This window comes from Rhipicephalus microplus, chromosome X, assembly GCF_043290135.1.
Source record: "Rhipicephalus microplus isolate Deutch F79 chromosome X, USDA_Rmic, whole genome shotgun sequence".
Lineage (NCBI taxonomy): Eukaryota > Metazoa > Arthropoda > Arachnida > Ixodida > Ixodidae > Rhipicephalus > Rhipicephalus microplus.
In genome coordinates, this window is record NC_134710.1 from 110,984,253 (window position 1) to 111,001,060 (window position 16,808).

At 47.1% G+C, this 16,808-nt stretch overlaps 2 protein-coding genes across 7 annotated transcripts in view; one reads left to right on the plus strand and one right to left on the minus strand.

The window, feature by feature from the left end:
* The window catches only part of tral (LSM14 family protein trailer hitch), a 43,556-nt gene extending 35,210 nt beyond the window's left edge, over positions 1-8,346 (minus strand). Inside the window, exons 1-2 of the mRNA XM_037434520.2 lie at positions 8,091-8,346; positions 3,752-3,927 (exon numbers count right to left, since the gene is read on the minus strand). Of these exons, the coding sequence (XP_037290417.1) occupies positions 3,752-3,927; positions 8,091-8,211 (297 nt within the window). The 5' untranslated portion in view covers positions 8,212-8,346. The remainder of the gene's footprint in view (positions 1-3,751; positions 3,928-8,090) is intronic.
* A 240-nt stretch (positions 8,347-8,586) lies between these two features.
* The window catches only part of LOC119186599 (transcription initiation factor TFIID subunit 4), a 133,860-nt gene continuing 125,638 nt past the window's right edge, over positions 8,587-16,808 (plus strand). For 3 of the 6 annotated variants that reach the window (XM_075877417.1, XM_075877418.1, XM_075877421.1), the window contains exon 1: positions 8,590-9,705. In XM_075877417.1, the coding sequence (XP_075733532.1) occupies positions 8,647-9,705 (1,059 nt within the window). In that variant the 5' untranslated portion in view covers positions 8,590-8,646. Of the gene's footprint in view, positions 9,706-16,808 lie in introns of all 6 variants that reach the window. The other 3 variants (XM_075877419.1, XM_075877420.1, XM_075877422.1) reach the window with 2 other exon arrangements.

Sequence of the window (16,808 nt, forward strand, 5' to 3'; positions counted from 1 at the left end):
GAGCAGTACACACTTGAGGCACGTGCACGACCCAGTCAGCAGGCAACACTTCGCCGCAGTGTTCACAGGAGGAAGCTCCATGGGAATCAAAAGCTATGAACAGAGCTTCAAAAACTCGAAGCCACTAGTAATCGCCTCATCCCGGAAGGTGGAACGGGCTTTAGAATATAACGCAACACATAATGACAAGCGAAGGCGCAGTAAGCAAACGCCCAAATTGCAATCTGTCGAGTCCTCATAAAGACAGACGAGAGCGTATTGTACCTTTTCGACTTCTGTTAGCCCGAAACCCACTGAAAACCTTCCAGAGAGCTTCCACAACTAAATTGCCCTGAAGCGTCAGGCAACCCTCGGCTCCCCGCAGGTGGCCAGAACCGTCCAACCAGAAAGGAAAAAAAAAAAAAAAAAAACAAAAAGAAAAGCCGTGGGGGGGGGGGGGGGGGCAACTTGAGAAAAACTAGCGCGCTCTGGAAGCTCCAGTCTGTCCGCTTCTTGAGGTGCGAAATTTCAAGTGCGCTAATCCAATGCAAACCACTAAAGCACAATTTTTATTTCAAAATAGGTCTTTCCTTTGCCCTAAAGTGACAGTATGAGGGAGGTTTCTGGACCGCAATTTGAACAATTGACGTTAAGTTAATAGTTGCCTTTATTTAGAGTCCCTTTAAAGACCTCGTTTCCTCCATAAATCCCAACGTCAGTGTGGGTTGTGAGCAAAAGAACTCGTGTGCACTATCAATAAATCAAAATGCAAATAAACTGGGTCCAAGTGGGGATCGAACCAGGGTCATTTGCGTGGCAAGCAGGTGTTCTACCACACCTTTCATGCTTTACAAACAAGCTCATGCTGTATACATGTTGCACAATATAACATACAATATTGCTGCAACAATGCATAGTAAATGTACATTGCCACCGGGGGTCTGAACATGCAATTGACTTCACAGACACTACTGTTCTGCTGAAAATTTCAAAATCTGTTGCTTCCTTGAAAAAGAACGGCAATGCTCCTTTGACCACCGAGAGCATGCGAATTTTACATGTCATTGCCCGACTGCTATAAGGTTTTTGTCCATGTGGAATGATCAGTCCGACTTTGCGCGACGCAGTCACCAATCCGCAGATTCATTTGATCGATATGTGGGGTTTAACCTCCCAAAACCACTATATGAATATGAGACGCCGTAGTGGAAGGCTCCGGAAATTTCGACCACCTGGGGTTCTTTAACGTGCACCCAAATCCGAGCACACGGGCCTACAACATTTCCGCCTCCATCGGAAATGCAGCCACCGCAGCCGGGATTTGAACCCGCGACCTGCGGGTCAGCAGCCGAGTACCTTAGCCACTAGACCACCACGGCGGGGCCACCAATCCGCAGAGTCTGCTTTTCCAGGCTTTTGCAGTTTTCGAACTTCGCGCTGGCACGACCAGCATGCCTTGCAAGATATCCCGTTTTTACCAAGCAGTATGTCATACGAGGACAATACTCTTGTGTTTTGATATTGCGTGTTCTCGCTTATTGAAAAGCATTTTCAAAGTGGCTGAGCAAATCAGATTTCAGGCATGTGAGAAGTGTCTTGGGGGAAAAAAAGCAGGATAGCCCTGAAACAGAAAAAAAAAAAAAAAAAAAAAAACCGAGTTTAACGGCCGTCTGAAACGAACTGAAGGACACACACGAATGAATGGAATTTTAAGATCAATTGCATGCTCGGGATAAGTACGCAAGAGTCTCATGAATATTGGGAACTTATTGCAACCGATAATTCATGAGGAAACCATCCTCTGCTTCACAATGTCACCAGATAAGCAGACAAGCAGGCCAAGAAGCTACTAGGCTATCTCGAGATTGTTCTCGAAATTATTCCTGCTTATGTTTACTCAAAAAACCTCTACAATTTCTAGATGAAATCCCTGCCATGACAGCACCTCCTCTATTATATCAATGCCATACAGATGTGCCCAAACCAGCCGTTCACAGACCTCTCCTCTAGCCCTTTCCTGCTCTCACACATCACCTAGCCTTCACGTGTGCTTTGTGGTCAAGGGAGGGGGAGAACCCATCATGTAATGCCTCATTACTGAAATCATACGAAATTTTTAGATGCAAAGCAGCTCTGAGTAGAGTGTAACACTGTGCCTCCGTACGAACAAGCCACGTGCCGCAGGTGTTGGCACCATGCCAAGCAGGCGACCGCTCGCAGTGCGCGCACACTGCTGCCACTCTGCACTGCCCGACAGACGCAGCTGCAGCATCGTCCATTTGCCTGCAATATGGACGACTCGTCAGCTCACAGGCAATAAACATGACTCAACGTAGCGTTGAAACGCGTCTACGAAACCTATGCCAGCTATCACTTCAATCGAAAGCCAGCGGTCACCCCAGCACCCGCGTTGACATGGATGCACCAGTGACGTTACTCAGGCAAAACGCTGCCTCTTTGCATCCCATCAGGGTTCTTCGAGGAGATCGTCCAAATTTATTTTTGTTTTGTTTAGTTGTGTACAGACCGGTTGGGGCAGCTTCTTGCATTCCTTGTGCGCACAAGTTGGCAGTCATGGAGATTGTTAAAGAGGGTGTTAAGACAAAATGTCAGTGTTGGTGTTGCTATGTGGTAGAGCTGTGCGCCGCCGCACCACCGCCCGCTTTTGCTCACGCTGTTCATGCTCCCAATGAAGGTCCGGGAGAGACCATGCAATTGCTGCCACCAAGCAATAATGGCGACTTGCCGCATGCAATTGCTGCCACCAAGCAATAATGGCGGCTTGCCGCAGTTTGTCCGATTTTGACTTGAGCAAGGAATCTGGGCATCAAATTGCCCTTTTCAGCAGCTTTAAGAGATTTTTCAGTGTGGTAATTGCGGTCTCTTTGCTGCTCTTTTGTGTATGTGTACGCATGTCCAGTCTACATGGTTGGTAGACACCCTGAAGCAGAAGTTCACCGGTGAAACCAATTTTTAGCATTTTTTTTTTTTTTAGTTCCGTCAACCCATACGAGGCAACATGATTCAACAGTCCACTGCAGAGCATGTGCGTTGCTTGGCAAGGGTGCGGCGAGTTTTTTTTAGAACGTCACTGCACTCTATAGTGCAGTGATGTTCTAAAAGAGCTTTGCTGCTAAAGAACATATGTAGTTGCGTAATGAGGTATGAAGATAAAACCTACCTTAAGAATAGTTCTGCATTCTGTTCACGTGGAGCAAGATTCATGTATGAACCGAAACACTACGCGATCGTAATTTGGTATGAACACTGTTGCGTCCTTTGTGCAGCCCACAATAGTTGATTATCAATGATACCAGTGCAATTACGCCAAAGTAAGTACAGCACTGTATAAATAGTGAACTTGATTTAAAAACCACCGTAAACCGAACACCTGGTTTGCATGAACAAAACAGTTTTTACGGAGAGTATGCAAGGCAATGATGGCTGTGAAATTGAGCGAGGAGAGAGTAAGTGCTTGGCCAGGGTGGCATTATTTTGAACACCGAAAATCTCTCGCCGCCAAACTACCGCAATACACATGCCACAGCCGTGAAGTCTCTGCTCTCTTAGCATTCGTGCTACACTCGCACATTCGCTCCTGCCACTAAATAGATTCACCAAAAAATGTTAAACAGATTCATTAACAACTTGTCAGCAGTGACCATTTAAAATGCGGGTGTGTGCACTGTTCCAAAGAAGCATTGTGCTGGTGAAAAACCGTTTGGCACTTAAAATTTTTTTTATAGGGCATGCAGAACAAATACAGACTTACTTGAACAATTGCAGGATCATTTGTTAGGCCACCAGGTAATGTCGACTGCGGTTTAGGAGGTTCCGACACTCTGAGGTCTTTGATGTCATGGGCTCTGAAGATGATGTACTCGTAAACTTCATCTCTAGGTGCCACTGGCCGATCAGTAGGGCGATCTTCCGTGCCAAAGGACCGCACTGCACATAAAAAGCATGAAATCAAAGGTCACTGGTTAACCTAGGAGTGGTCAAGCAAAAATGCATAGCTGCCTTCACACAAGATGTTCGTAGCCATTTAGAGCAAGACAAGCATATGACAAGGTTGCCAGAGTAAATCAAATATGTACTGTTCTACACAGAAATGTACAGGCGTGAGCGTAAGTGCGCAGACCACAGCATTGCGTGGCTGTAAGCATCTAGCGCTATCTAGCGACAAGAGGCCTGCTGCGGCGCGCATGCGCAAACAGTTGCATCAGTAAGCCTCTCGCGTCGCTCTCTTTGATGTGCTTGTAGCCAAAGTGACAACAGGGTGTCGCGGCCTTTGCTCCACCAAATTTGTACGTAGCAGCTACAACGACGCTGCTTCCAGCAGCCGGGTTCGCGTCTTTATTTATACCGGTTTCTAAGCATAACTAAGCGTAGCCAGCTTCACAAAACCCGATGAAGCCAAGCAAAGAAAAATTAAGTTTTCAGCTTGCCTTTGTTTCGTTAAGGCAAGTTGAACTTAAATGAGCCTAGTTGAGTGAATGCAAGTGTAGCCGAATCTAATCTAGGCTCGTGGAGTGCGGTATCACCGGATAACATGGGGTGATACTACCATTTTACTTGGTGAACTGAAAATGACCGAACTTGAGGACACATGTCTCAATAGAACCTTGTAGGCTACTCGTGAAAAACCTGCACTGCGCTCATTCAGCTTCGGAGGTTGTCAAGAGTAGACTTTAGAAGAGTGAATGCTAATGGCCAAGTAATAGCACACCGAACTAAGGAGCCTGCCATTTACCAGCCAGCATGCTATACTGTTGATGCTACAGCATATATTCTCTCAATATTGTACAGCATATATTCTTAAAAAAAAAAAATGGACGGAGCCATGCGTAGCACCTACTAGTTGTAAGCGCGAGCTTGCAAGGTTTATAGGTAACAGATTTGGGACAAGCTGAAAGCGAAGTCACTTGTGGTCTTTGAAACCAGTTTGGGTTTCAGTGGGGCCCTGCGACGTTCTTTCGACTGTCTTTGATAGCAGTGGAAAATGCAGTATCCAATGTAGAGATTTGACATTTGAAGCAAGACATTTGACCCTTTCCCTGCCAAGTTGTTTAAGGCCAAGCGAGATAGAAAAATACGTGGATAACACCATTCCAAGATACTCTATTTGAAGTTGCATGCAAAGTGTTGAATATATTAAAAGGACTGACTGTACTACACAAAACACTTTAACCTCTCCAGTCATAGAAATAAAGTGCAGGAGCAAGCAAGTCCACGAAAAAAACCTCGGATGTGCCACAAGGTGGGGGGTTTCCCTACACCTAAGTGCATGTACTACGAATACGGCAAGACGTAGTATAGATCGGGCAATCAGATCAGATATTGCCGCTATGTGTAGTCTGCCCCCCCCCCCCCCCCCTCAGGAGAACTCGAATTTTTCATTTAGCACAGCTTTGCAAACGAACAGATTGCTTTGAAGGAAGATATAGCCAGCACACACTCTCAGAGGACAGACACCATTCCAATTGAGCATTTGTGGAAAAGTGAGCGCCTCCCGACAGGTGAACAGGAACGCTTCACTCGTGCTTTTGGTTTGAAAACATCTTTGCCAACTAACATGCTCAAGGCATTGTGTAGCGGTTCAAACGCACTTGTTTTGCTTCAGGGCCAAAAATTCATGCCCATTATTGAAACAAGATAATAAAAAAAAAGGAAACAATGTCGTTTATGTTTGTATACACTGTAAAACAAGGATTTCTCGTGTTTCAGGCTGAGCAACAACCAAGTGAGGCAATACATGCACTTCGCCACCTCGATGGTTCACGAAGCTCCTCACTCCTGCTCCTTCAAGGAAGAACTATGTCATACACTTAAAGTCGACCCTTGAATTGTCCGACGAGCTAGGTACGGTGACGGCGACTTGCGCACCGCCTGAGGTGCGGTTTGTGTGAAAACGACAGTGTTTGCCATTAGCGGGTTATGTTTTGTTATAGATACAAGTAGAACGTATCACAGGCGTGTCTAGTTCACTTGAATAGAACTGCCTCTCAGTTCAAAATCACCAAAGTGTCAAACATCGATGTAATAATGAATACACTTTCCCAATACGCTACATGTGATTCTTCACATAACAGAATGTTGTCTTATTAAACATAAAAGGACTACAGATGTAGCTGCCACTATTGCTATTATTAATTCACTCGTGCTATGAATAATGGTGTACATAGATACACAAGAGCGCATCCTCGCGTATTAATGCAAGTATTGTGTGGCAACGCTAATGCGAGATTTATGTGCTGCCACGGTACACCAACGAGATCTGAAAGCTAGTTCGGCCACTGGTATGGCACCCACGGAGAGTCGCGTGCGCCACACTCATTTTCAATAAAGACTTTTCTGCCAACATTTCACATGCAGTTATCCGAGCACCTCTTTCCAGCTCATAGCCTCGCCGACCAAAACCTGTCAAAGGTAGAGCTCATTTCTCCGTTTTGCTTCGACAAAAGCAGCGAAAACTCAATAAGGACAATGAAGGCAAAACAGTGATGCATGACTGAGGGCAGATGTTTTCCAACCAAAACACCAGTAGAGGGTTCTTAGCTGTGCCGCTATTGCTCATGCACAGTAGTTTTCCTGCGAATTGTCAATTCTGGTTACAAGAAGGAAGTTTTTCTCAGCTGAAACGCATGCTTTGAGCACATTTTTGAAATTTTGGTGTGCAATGTGTTGAAGCCAAGGAACACAGCTAAGAGAATGTAGGTGAACTGCGGTGCTAGAAAATGTTTATGTCAGGGTGGATAAGCCTAGCTCATCTTCGGCAGGCAAGGGGTTGAAAACTAACCCTTGGCAATCAAATGCAGGATGGACTACGGTTGCCTGCATTTGACTACATGTCCACTGCATTCAACATGGGGTGTCAAGGAAATTGGAACAACAGTGCTGCATGATTAAGCACTACTTTGAAGCCAGAAATCTGCTGCAGAGGTCCTAGCAGAAGGCCGTTTCTCTTATGAACAGTCTCCAGGCGCTCCTGCTCGCAGTACACCAGAATAAGCACCGAAAATGCAATGCGATAATTGTGCTGAAGGGTTCCTTGAAATATTGCCCAAATGAGGTGCAAGGTGGGTCAATAGTCGAGATATGCAGTGTTATTGGGTCACAACAAACGTCAGAGTAAACTGGTAAACTATGAAGGATGCCGGAAGTACGACTGACACCTAAGCAATAATGGCCATGTCAACTTCAACATCAAATGAAAAGTGGCTCCGACATTTTGAACTCCGCAGCCTTCACGAAGACAATTGCAAGACAAAACTAGTGCGATATTTTGATTAAGCAAAGCAACGGTTGCACACAATCATTGCCCCACATCAGCGAGAACACGAACCAGGGAATAAAAAGCACGTGCTCACGCGCAGAGGGCAACGCATTACGAAATGCAACAGCGGCAAGTTGGAAAGCCAGACGGTATTTACTGTAAAGCAAATGCGCATAGGAAATTGTGACGAACCAGCTAAATGACAATACATGCTACAAGGAAAACTAAGCGTGACGCAAATGCAATGCACAAGTGCGAAAAACGGGGTTGTCTATTTCATAACAAAGAGGGAGAGGGGTAGCTGCACAACGCTATGAACATTTCGCGTCAAGTCTTGCAAACGTACGAGCAAGTAAGCAAAAACCTGGGCGTGCATGCGTTCAGCGGCGTTGTGCTTTGATATGCAGACACTGGCATGCCCGTAGCACGTTTTGCAAAACTATGTGCCAGTTTCACTCTGATAACGTACCGCAGCAGTAAGCCTAAAAATGACAACGCAAGAATGAAACCTGCACAACTTCCAGCTTCTTTTTTTTTTCATTTCCCTAGAACAATTGCAGAGAGACTTGTCTACAAATTCCCCCGACCACAATTGTACTCTGCGCTACTTTTGTAGCACCTGATAATCTAAAACATAGGATGCGTTCGTTAGCGGCGACAACTACTGCTTCCACTTGGTACTGTGCAGTCCTCTGCAAACAGAAGGCACGTGAAAATTCTGAACGTTTTTGAAAAACGACCACGGCCACCAATATACATTTTGCACAATTGTGCACATATATACAGCCAAAGACTAACGCTCAAAGCACTAGGAAGATAGGACGCCGACACTCACCTTTAGCCAAAGCAACGGTTGACTCCTTGGTATCAATTGTGTACAGAATGCCCTCATACCGAATCTCTGACTTTGATATTAGGCTTATTTTGCTGCCTAAGTACGGTATACCGGCACTCATTGTGCACACTGGAACAAATAACGTGCTGCCAACACGATCACAATAGATTACCCTAGCCTAACAGCCACAATTGGGGTCTAATCATGGGATGAGGAAATGGCGGTCTTGAACCCGTTTTTACGCAACCGGCTGAGGAGGCGCCACCATCGAAAGCAGTATGCAAAGTACTACTGTCCTAATACTTGTACTTGTCTCAATAAAACATAGTTGTAAAATACGTTATACTTCTACTATACGCACAAAAAACTTTACCAAAAATATAAAAATTTAAATTGACAACTATTTATTTAATATAATTTATGTTTAAGCTTGTTGTAAAATTTATTTTGCCAGAACAAAACATGCTGGATAGTGGTATTAGCGCGCCACTACCCACAATTCTCTGTTGGCGGGGACACGCATGCGTACTTTATTTTGTTCAGCTGTAACTCGAAAATGGCGTCAGCCAAATCGCTGGAGGAAATGCTGACCACAGATGTGGATGAGTCAGTAGTAAGCGAATTAGTAGGGTCTTTAGAGTCACAACTCTCATCATCTGGAATTCACGCTCCTAATCAAGAACTCAGCGTCAGTTCAGCAACTACGAATCACGTCAATAGTGTGCCAGTTTCGGACGGTCTCCAGCGTCTGCAGCACGATGGACAAAAACACGGTGTGGCTGCAGCGCTTGCGAATTCATGCCCGAGCATCGTGGTGTCGAACTTTGGAAAGACGATTGCGACCACGTCTCATATTGTTGGCGTCAGTAGTTGCGCGTCTTCTCCGGCCAGTTCAACGAACACAGTGATGGTGACTTTGCCTGGCGCTCTCCCAGCGAGTGGCTACATAAACCAAGTTACTGGCACGACGCAGCAGGCTTTGCTGAACACATCGCTCGTGCGCCCGATCAGCAACTCGGACATAAAGATTGTGTATTCGCCGCAGGGCCACTTTAACGCGGCCAATCTGGCTGCCGTCAATAACGCCGTTATTCAGCAACGGGGCAATGTGAAAATACAGGGTGTTCCGAACGGAAGCACTGCTATCCGATCCAGCCCGCATACGCCCGCCACAACCCCTGGCCTCAGTGCCATTCATAATCTGGCGAATGTGGCTTCGCAGCAAACGCCTCTCATCATCAGTCAACCCACCAAACCACGCATCGTGGTCGACCCGAAGGATCCGAAGGCCGCATTCAAGCCGCAGATTCTCATCAAGCAGGAGCCGCCGACCGCCGCCTCGGTGGGCCAAGAGTTCCTGCGCTGCTCGTCGCCCGCTGCGGGCGTCATTCAGGCGTCGAAGGCCGGTCCGCAGCCCGTTAGCGTTGTCACGCAGGTTGTGTCCAGTCCCAGCATCCTACCACCGGGCGTGCAGATCGTCAACGTGAACCCTGGCCGGCCCGGAGCGCCAGGCGTCGTCGGCCAGAAGACGCTGGCGCCCCGGGTCGTCATTGGCAGCCCTGTGCGGTTGGCTCCGCAGATGCTAGCTGCCCGGCCAGGAGCTCCGTCCGTTCAGGTAAGTCGTCTTGCCCGTGTTCGCTCGCCTTACATATCGATGATCGCGCACTCTCTTCAGTCCCGCCGTTTCCACATGATGGGCCCCCGTAGCTTCGCGCGCGCGACGGAGCTGCGCTTGCCTTGTCACTTGTGACATCGGTCAATCCTAAGGCAGTGTTCCAGCTGCGGGTCGACGAAAGCGCCTCCGTGAGTCAGAGCACTGCATTCTCTGGCTACTTTGCACTGTTGCGGAGAACGCAGCTAGTGTGGCTTTCGCGAGATTCGAGAGCGAATCTGGAAGACCTGCATTTCGGCGGGGTGTCGGAAGCATAAAAAACAGTCAAAAACATGTTTACATGTTTTTGGTTGTTACTTATCTTCCATCGTTGAAGATCGATTTCGAGGTTCACCTGTTCCCGGTTTCTGCGCGTAAAACTGGTGTCCTCTTGGGGCAGCTTTGGCAGTTGTTTTGAAGTGTGATACAGCATAGGGGCTGAATGGAAGATACTAGTTGCGGTCTACTGCGTTAAAAGTAGCAAGATGCTACAAGTTTCCTTCTTTTCCTGTTTTAACCATGTCATTCTTTTAATAAATTATGGTGAAAGCAACACACTTGCTGCAGCATATTTTCATTTCATTAGTAGTCTAATTGAGTGTATACAGCTGATGTTGCATTTCTGTGTTCAGGGTAACATGACTGCAGTATGTTGGTGAGACTCTTATAGAGAAATTGTGAGGAGGGGAAGGCAAGACACATTCTCTCTGGGTAAAATAGGATATTGGCATATGCATCATGTTATATTTTTTTGTTGCAGCACAATGTGAGTAGTTAGTGGTCCTCATGCTTTGTAAATAAAGCGAGGTGACCTGCACTGTCAGTCCACCATGCTTTTTCTATCAGACGTGCGAGTACTGATTGCAGCCAGACCTCATGTGGCACTACCATCGTAAGAATGGTCGACTTAGACGTAACAGTCGTGTGTATGCCGACAATGTACTGTGTATTTTCAGAACTGACAAAAAACAGAGCAGTGCATTCAAATGATTGGTGTTCATGCTTGGGGTATTCACCGAGCTGAGCTCACCAGGCAGCAGCAGTGAGTGCCTGCATCTGGCCAACATAGCTCATAGCTGTGGTTGTTCAGCCATCCAACATATGGCAGTCTGATGTCATGAGCAAATATACCAAACAACATGTACAGCCGAGCTCCTTGGTTGAAGTTTTACTCTGATGCAACCGCATACACAACCGTGGCTTTGGTGGCTGCCACGTTAGCATGCCTTGCTTATAATGTCATGTGAAGACCTCCTATAGACGTCAGACTGGAGTTTTGCAGACACGCAGGGCCATCTGTTGACTCTGTTTTGAGTAGTGCAAAGCTGACTCCCCTGCACAGTTTAGCTGCGCAACCAGGTGCCACTACAGTGTACGAAACAACGACTAAGCTAAATATTAGGTGTATTTGCACATTGAACACTCCGAAAAAGAGCTACCAATTACTCTCCACTAGTCGGACACGTCACCGAACCGCCGTGAAGTGCTTGCTGGTTCTCTCGCCATAACGACGGTGAAAACAAGAGCAAATGCAACAGCTCAACACTCTACGAAAAAAGACCCCATTCGTTGCTACTGTTTCGTTGTGAATTGCCAGGGACGTGAGGGACTCTAGTTTTACTGATTTCTGCAGCTCTAGCAAAGCAGAACGGCGAGAGCCCTAGATACGGGCTGTTGCGAAGGTGTTAGGTAAGTGAAATACTCACATTCTCCACAGTTGTTCGCATGAGAAAGTCTGATAATCTAGGTCTCCTGTTATTGATTTGAGTAGTCTTGACAGAGAACCGTGGTAACTTTATGAGGCTTAACAGAGCCTTTGACCGCGGTGCGCGCTGTGAAGCAGTAGACAGGTGAAACGCATGACAAACATCGCACACGTCGCAACCACCGGTAATCTGAAGTTGTCGCCACCACACAGCATTACACCCGTAAGGCTTTATTTAAAGGCTCTAAGTTCCGGCTTTAACTAGGAAATTTGAACACGTAGTTCATACAGGTAAATCGCGAAATGATCGCGACCACTATCAGGTTTTTCTTGCCGTTGGTCTCTGCGATTGCCCGAGCTATCTCGGAGGCCTCGGTTTTGTCTTTCGTTGTACAACGAGAAAGTGGACATGCATGTATCCCCATTTGCAGTATATACAAACGGATAGCAACCATCAACAGAACATCCTAGCATGCATAATAAAACAGTTCAACGCACATGAGGCGAGAGATCGATGGAGAATGCAACTGCAAGAGCAAAAATTGCCAGGGCTATTCATGCCGGATAAAGCGAGCTTTATACCAGTGATCATATGATATATTGCTCATGTGTGCACTTCATCACTTTGGTGCCATGTGTATGCCGACATTTAGTGCATTTAGGTATCACAGAATTCACGTACGAGTGTTTGCCTCGAACTCGATCTCATGCGATCCTTGGTTGCACTTAAATTGCCAATTGCAGTACGCCAAAATAACTGAAACACCTTTCGCAGTGTACCCGCAGTTTGTTTTTGTGAGCTGCCTACTTTTCTGTGGCAAGGTTGGATTGAAGGAAAAAGCTTGGCAGGTCCTTGATTTTCAGGAAACCGCGCCCTAAGACTAACGAAAGAGGAGGGCTATGCATCTTCACTTGCACTCTTTGCACTACCCATTGGCTGGCGTGTCGAAGATGGTGGACGCGTTTTTCGCAGCGCCGTTCGGGCAAAGTCTGACGTCTATAGATAAGCTTATGAGCAAAAAACAATAGAAATGCTTTTTTTTGTTGCTGTGCTTGCTCCAAAATAAAAATTCAAAGCCACTGTAGGCTGGATTTTCCACATCACTAAGTTGTGGTAATGACTGGTTCTTGTGTTGCAGTTGCTTTAGCCACCATGACTGCATTATGTGAAAATGCTTTTTGCCATCTAGTCCTAATTTTGCTTTTATCTTGTCGCGATTGTCGAATATTGTTGCGATTTGATAGGAACAGGATTCAGGACGACAGTGCAACCAAGAAAAACAAGGTCTGTATTAACAGAACAAAAAAAAAAAAAAAAAAAAAAAGAGCAGCCGCTTTGACGTAGTCTTCCTCGGGAAAAACCATGGTTGCTGTCCATGCTCATCACTTCGTCGTCCTCTGTCTTCTTCCCCGGCCTTCACCCGTGACAGTAGCCTCCCATTCAATAAAGCATTGTCCCGATGCTTTATAATCAAAGTGGTTCGTAATCATTAGAAACGTATGAGTTAATTCAGAGAAATAAGGCTTCATCGGAACGACGTGCACGACTTCCGGTGCATTCCTTCGGCGCCTTAAGAAACACGCGCAGTGTCAGAAACAACCTCATAATTAATGTCACTGAGTCATGGTAGAACTTTATACTGCCCGAAGTACCGTCTTGACAGTTTTTCTGAGAGACCACGGCGCCGAATGGAAGTCCATATCCAAACTTTCTCCCCTGGCTCGTATGAGACAGGCCGGTGACGAAGGTTGTAGCGTCTTGAATCGTAATTCTGCTGCCGACTAATACCAATGCAAGTTGTTGCAAGTTGGGCTTCATGGGCAAGCTGGGTGATATAATCAGCATCCGTTCCAGCGTCTTCGCACTCGTGCGGCAGCATAGCATCCAGCATAGTGGTGACTTCACGACCATGAAGAAGGCGGAATGGTGTTGTTTCTTGATGGGCCGTGTTATAGGCGAACGCGACATACGGCAAGATCTCGTCCCAGTTTTTATGCTCTACATCAATGTACATGCAGAGCATATCAGCAAGTGTCTTGTTGAGATGGTCCGTAAGACCATTTGCTTGTAGATGATCTGCCGTTGTTCGCCGGTGGGATGCGCCACTAAGTCTTGAAACTGTCTGTAATAGTTCGGCTGCGAATGCACTTCCCCTGTCAGTTATTACTACTGATGGAGCACCATGCCTCAGCACCACATTCTCTACAAAAAATTGGGCTGCTTTACTTGCAGTGCCCCTCTCCCGAGCCTTTGTTTCGGCGTAACGAGTGAGGTAGTCAGTGGCTACTATAATCCATCTGCGACCTGCCGATGAGGTTGAAAATGGGCCCAAAAGATCCATTCCGACTTGGGCGAATGGAGTAACAGGCACGTCAATAGGATGGAGGAGGCCTGCTGGTTTGACGGGTGGAACTTTTCTGCGCTGGCAATGAAGGCACGTCCGAACATAGTGTTGAACTGTCGCCGTCAGTCTTGGCCAGTAATATTTCTGCCTCACTCTGCATAGCGTATGTGTGTAACCTAAGTGGCCGGATGTTGGTTCATCGTGGCATGCCTGTAATACTTCGCTCCTTAGAGATGTTGGGACGAGTAAGTAGTCGTTTCCGTGTGGCGTGAAATTCATCCTATACAGGACGTCGTTACGCAAGCAAAATGATGAAGGTCCTCTTGCAAACAGTCTAGGTACAGCTGAACTGCGACCCTCCAAAAAGCGAATTATGTGTTCTAGTTCCGGGTCGTCTCATTGCAGCTGTGCGACAGGAGCAGTGTTTACAACTCTAACAAAGGCTGTATCGTCATCTTCTGCCATCGCAGGCTCGTATGGCACACGAGAAAGGCAATTAGTGTCTGAATGTCGCTTCCTCTATCTGTAGACCACCGTCATGTCAAATTCTTGAAGCTTCAGGCTCCAGCGCACCAACCGTCCTAATGGGTCTTTTAAGTTCGTCAGCCAGCAGAGGGAGTGATGGTCGCTGACAATATTAAAAGAACGCCCATACAGATATGGACGGAATTTTATAACTGCTCACATCACCGCAAGGCACTCTTTTTCTGTGGTGGAATAATTTTCTTCCGTGCGTGAAAGAGTTCTGCTCGCTTGAGCAATGACCCGATCGGCGCCATCCTGCCACTGCACGAGTACAGCTCCTAAGCCGACATTGCTGGTGTCGGTGTGCACTGTTGTCGGGGCGTCATCATCAAAGTGTGTGAGGACTGGTGGCTTCTGAAAGCGTTGCCACAGCTCGTCGAATGATTTTTGCTGTTCGTCATTCCATACGAATACGACGTCTTCTCTGGTAAGGCGGGTCAACGGTGAGGCAATGCGCGAGAAGTTCTCAGTGAAGCGTCACTAGTAACCACAGTTTTAAAAATCTCCTGACCGCTTTTTCTCAGTGCGCGCTGGAAATTCGTAACGGCAGCTATTTTTTCAGGGTGAGGTCACGCACTTTCACTGCTGACAAGATGCCCCAGGAACAGAAGCTCTTCGAAGCAGAAGTGGCATTTTTCTGGCTTAAGTGTCAGTTCGGCGGAACGGATAGCTTGAAATACTGAGTGCAGTCGCCAGACATGCTCATCGAATGTGGCAGAAAATACAATGACGTCATCTAAATACACTAAGCATGTCTGCCACTTGAGGCCTGTTAGTACGGTGTCCATTAGCCGCTGAAACATTGCCGGGGCTGAGCACAAGCCAAATGAAAGTACCTTGAATTCAAAAAGGCCATCAGGTGTCATGAAAGCTGTTTTCCCCCGGTCTCTTCCAACGACTTCTATCCGCCAATACCCACTCCTTAAATACATCGACGAGAAATAACGTGCATGCCATAGTCGATCGAGTGAATCGCCGATACGTGGAAGTGGGTAGACATATTTTTTGGTCACCTGACTCAGCGTGCGGTAATCCATGCAGGAACGTAAGGTGTCGTCCTTTTTCTTCACTAATACAACCGGCGAAGCTCAAGGGCCTTTCGGCGGCTGAATAATGTCATCTTCAAGCATCTGTCGCACCTGGTTTTCGATGGCTTCTCGTTCCCGTGGAGCTAACCGGTGCGGGTTTCGCCTGATGGGTCTGGTCGTGTCGTCCGTTATAATTCGATGTTTCGTCAGTAGCGTTTGACAGACACTGGACGTCAAAGAGAAACAATCTTCAAACTGGTTTATAAGCTGCAGGATACTTTGCTTCGGCGCCGACAGTAAACGTGGGCCAATATCAACAGAGAGAGGTTCGGGGGGCAAGTCAGTTGCATTATTTTTCTCAAGAGTTAGGCAGTCTGTCATCTCAGCGAGCTCTTCCATGTATGCGACTGCCATGCCCCTGGTTAAATGTCGGCTTTCAGAGCTGAAGTTCGTAACAAGGACGTGCGTGTAACCGAGTTTTATGCTCACGACGCCTCTTACGATAGATAAAACATGGCTGAATAGCAGTGTTGGTATTTGCTCGGCGATGTTCTCAGAATTGCTTGACGTGTCACAGTCACAAGTGCGCTCTACCGCGGTAGGATGGCCACGTTGAAAACGCTCAAAGGTTTACGTCGCTGGTCTGTACCGGGTCCATCCGAAACTTGACCGGGGGCCATTCAAAACGTAACCGATCTCTCTGGAATGTTGATAACGGCACCGTATTCCTAAAGGATGTCCATGCCCAAGATCAGGTCTTTGTAGCACTCTGGTAAAATTACGAAAGTGGCAACGAAATCTGAACTAGCGATATTAATTTGAGCGGTACATTTGGCTATCGGCGTCACCAATTGACCCCCTGCGGTCCTTATGTGCGGGCCCGTCCATATTTTTCTGACTTTCTTTAGGTAGTCGGTGAGTTTACGGCTGATAATAGAAAAGTCCGCGCCAGTATCTACCAGCGCTTTTACTGGGCGTTCGTCTATACAAATGTCTAGATTCGCGCTTACGATTTCCATTGATGTCGATGACGTCGTATCGTCCGTGGTACCATCCGTCGTAACGCGCTGTAGCGAAGACGTTGGGGGTGTGGTAGCATCTCGACGGGCGGTAACCTTCCCCCCAAAGGTCGCTGCTGTTAGTTTCCCTGACGAGGGCTAGGGGATCTGCCCCGGACCACCTCGGCGTAACTGCGCTGCTGTGGCGAGTGAGGTGCAGGTTAAGCAGAGCGGGGTCGACGATATGGCGCATCGGGTGGCTGTGCTTGCGGGCCTGCATTGCTGTCACGGCGGTTATCGAGATAAGAACGAGGGGAGGTTTTTAGAAAGTTCTGATGTCTATGGTCACGGTATGGGCAAATGTGGAAAACATGGCCGGCTTCTCCGCGGCGGAAGCAAAATGGTCGACGGTGCGCCACAAGTCCGTCTTTCTGATGAGTGGTCGACTGGTGGGCACCCTTTGCGA